The sequence below is a fragment of the Nannospalax galili genome, unplaced genomic scaffold (genome assembly GCF_000622305.1).
Source record: "Nannospalax galili isolate Female #2095 unplaced genomic scaffold, S.galili_v1.0 scaffold5, whole genome shotgun sequence".
Taxonomy (NCBI): domain Eukaryota; kingdom Metazoa; phylum Chordata; class Mammalia; order Rodentia; family Spalacidae; genus Nannospalax; species Nannospalax galili.
The window spans coordinates 1,032,316-1,035,381 of record NW_008353126.1 but is presented as its reverse complement, the minus strand read 5'-3'; the positions used below and the strand labels follow the sequence as shown (position 1 = coordinate 1,035,381).

Here is a 3,066-nt window from a genome sequence, read left to right as displayed (position 1 = left end):
ACAGCACAGGGCTCACCTGATTGTGTCTGTCTGCTGGCCACCCTCTGCATGTGGCTGAAACTCACAGGTGTTCAAGATCTGGTTACTTTCTGATCCTCTTTTGTATTGATTGTAATTCCCTCATTACAATGAACATCCTTTATATACTGGAGATTTATTTTTGTTTTGCAAGTACTGTGATGGTGACAGTTCTGTTGTGGGATCTGGATTTTTTTTTTCTTTTTTAATGAGGAAATTGGGAAGTATCTTGCAGTAAGACTTCAGGTACACTGACTCTCATTTGCTATGTACGAAATTCTCTCACCAGCTCTTCATTTGTTATCTTGTCACTTCTTAAAAAACCTGCAGAGAAGCATCTTTTAATATTATTGCCTGATAATAACTGGCACTTAATTCAGATCATGCCTTATTGTGGTTTACAGGTAACATTCCAAAGATATTTTTCTTCTTGGTTCAGTCACTGTACGGATACATCGATGATTTATATAAAATGTAAAAACAATGCATTTTGTGATTTTTTTCACCTCTTTACGTTCTCAGACTTAACTTTATTTGTGTGGTTTATTCAAATAGTGGTTTTCCTTGTGAAATCGTGTAAGTAGGAACCATCTGGAAAGGTTACTGTGGAAACGGCAGGGAGTGAGGGAGGTGGGGCTAGAGAGCAAAAGATGCCATGACAACCTTTTTCGGGTTTCCCAGGAAACATGAGTTGCTATGGGAACTGCATCAGTCAGGTTCGAATTAGTAACTTCCGCTGGAAGGGGTGTCTGCCACTTTAATCTTGCCATACTGCAGAAGCTTATCTCTCGAATGCATCAGGAATGTTTTGCTGTTTCTCTTGGCAGCACTGAAAACATCTGCTTCTAGACTTTGGTAGATGTTGGCTGGGACATGCACACACAGCTTCATTGGAATCTGTGTCTAATACTTTCCAAATGCTTAGCAAACTCTAAAGAGTTAATTGGTCAGATCAGAACATTTGGGGCATTTCCCTTTTGGTTCAAAGTTGATGAGAACTGTAAGATTCAGAGAGGAAAGATTCAAATAGAAAGACCAGTCAAAAACCAAATAAGTTTACGGTGGGCTTATAAGACATTCTCTAGTTAACACTTTCCATCCATATGTCCAGAGGTTAGGTTATTGAACTAAATAGTCAACGGACAATGTTGAAAGGTTCACCAAACAGAAGCATCATTTAAGTCTTGCCTCCTTTACTTAGTAAAGAAACAACTATCTTTCAGTTTTGAGGTTAAAGTTACTCTTAACTGTTCTTTAGTTTCATTTCCTCCCAGGATGTAGTTTTTCATACGGTGTGCATTAGAAATCAGGCTTCATGTAAGTTTGTGGGTCACAAAATTAAGAGGGAGAGAAAAAAAGAGCTGAGCGAACGCAGCCCACTTGCAGAACAGGCACCTGTTTCAGGATGAGGCAGCAGGGAGCGGGAGAATGAAGTGTGCTTTCCACTTAGGCATGTCCTTTCCTCGATGGATGGTCTGGAAATGTACAAAACAGGGCATACACAGACCAAGGGGGCACGTCCCATACAATACTGAGCACAGCATGTCAATCGTTATCATACATTAAACATCAGTGAATATTTTCTTGATGTTGACACAGGAGTTGGGATTATTGTTCGTGGTGCAAGTGGCAGTGGAGTTGCCCGTTTTGAAAGGGGTCTGGGGGAATGCGCTGTGGTTCATCCCCCCCTCTTCAATCACCATATACTCGGACTTACTCAGAGTGGAGTTACTCCGTGCTTTTCGGAGCTCCTCGGCTGAAGGGGAGAGGTGCTGGCAACTTCCCACGTGCATGTACTGGGCTTGTTCTTCCCCTTCTGTCTCCCGGTGGTAGAAATAATTGAAGTTGGAAACAATCACAGGAACTGGCAAGGCAATGGTCAAGACACCTGCGATGGCACAGAGAGAGCCCACAATCTTGCCTCCTATGGTCACTGGGTGCATATCACCGTAACCGACAGTTGTCATGGTTACCACTGCCCACCAGAAGGCATCCGGGATACTGTTAAAACCTGAAGAAGGGTCATCTGCTTCGGCAAAGTACACTGCACTGGAAAAAAGTATGACCCCAATAAAGAGAAAAAAGATGAGCAGCCCCAACTCCCGCATGGAAGCCTTCAGCGTCTGTCCCAAGATCTGCAGCCCCTTGGAATGGCGGGAAAGCTTGAAGATGCGGAAGACCCTCACTAGGCGGATGACCCTCAGGATGGCCAAGGACATGGCCTGCTGTCCGTTACCCTGTCGCTCAGCCAGTTCGGTACCCAGAGTGATGAAGTAAGGGATGATGGCCACGATGTCTATTAGGTTCATGATATTTCGGGAGAAGGTGGCTTTACTGGGGCAAGCAAAGAATCGCACCAGCAGCTCGAAGGAGAACCAGATGATGCACAGGGTCTCCACCACGAAGAAGGGATCCGAGAAGCTGGAGGCTCCAGAGGCGGCTCCCGACGTGCTGTTGCTGGCAGCCTGGAACACCTCCTGCGACGGGGAAGCAGGGTAGTCTTTCTCGTCGCGGAACTCGGGCAGCGTCTCCAGGCAGAAGATGACAATGGAGATGAGGATGACCAGCACCGACACTATGGCGATGCCCCGGGCCGGCCCGGAGCTCTCGGGGTACTCGAAGAGAAGCCACACCTGGCGCTGGAAGTCGCGGCGGGGTAGGGGCCGCTCCTCCTCCCGCAGGAAGCCCTCGTCCTCACGGAACTTCTCCATGGCCTCCTCGCCCAGCTGGTAGAAGCGGATCTCCTCGGAGAAGATGTCAATGGGCACGTTGACAGGCCGGCGGATGCGGCCCCCGGACTGGTAGTAGTAGAGGATGGCGTCGAAGCTGGGTCGGTTGCGGTCGAAGAAGTACTCGTTGCGGAGCGGGTCGAAGTACCTCATGCGCCGCTTGGGGTCGCCCAGCAGCGTCTCTGGGAACTGGCAGAGGGTCTTGAGCTGCGTCTCGAAGCGCAGCCCAGAGATGTTGATGACCACACGCTCCCCGCAGCAGTCCTGCTCCCCGGCGGCCGGCAGCGCTGGGGGCAGCGGCTCGTAACGGTCGCAGCCG

At 48.6% G+C, this 3,066-nt stretch overlaps 1 protein-coding gene across 1 annotated transcript; it reads right to left on the bottom strand.

The window, feature by feature from the left end:
- Positions 1-208: 208 nt before the first annotated feature.
- Positions 209-3,060, bottom strand: Kcna3 (potassium voltage-gated channel subfamily A member 3). The gene has a single exon (XM_008850349.1). It carries the CDS (start codon positions 2,898-2,900, stop codon positions 1,581-1,583), a length of 1,320 nt encoding a protein of 439 aa, XP_008848571.1. The 5' UTR covers positions 2,901-3,060; the 3' UTR covers positions 209-1,580.
- Positions 3,061-3,066: the final 6 nt, after the last annotated feature.

Coding starts and splice junctions, on each gene's coding strand:
- Kcna3 (XM_008850349.1), bottom strand. CDS start 2,900: ATGAGGTACTTCGACCCGCTCCGCAACGAGTACTTCTTCGACCGCAAC.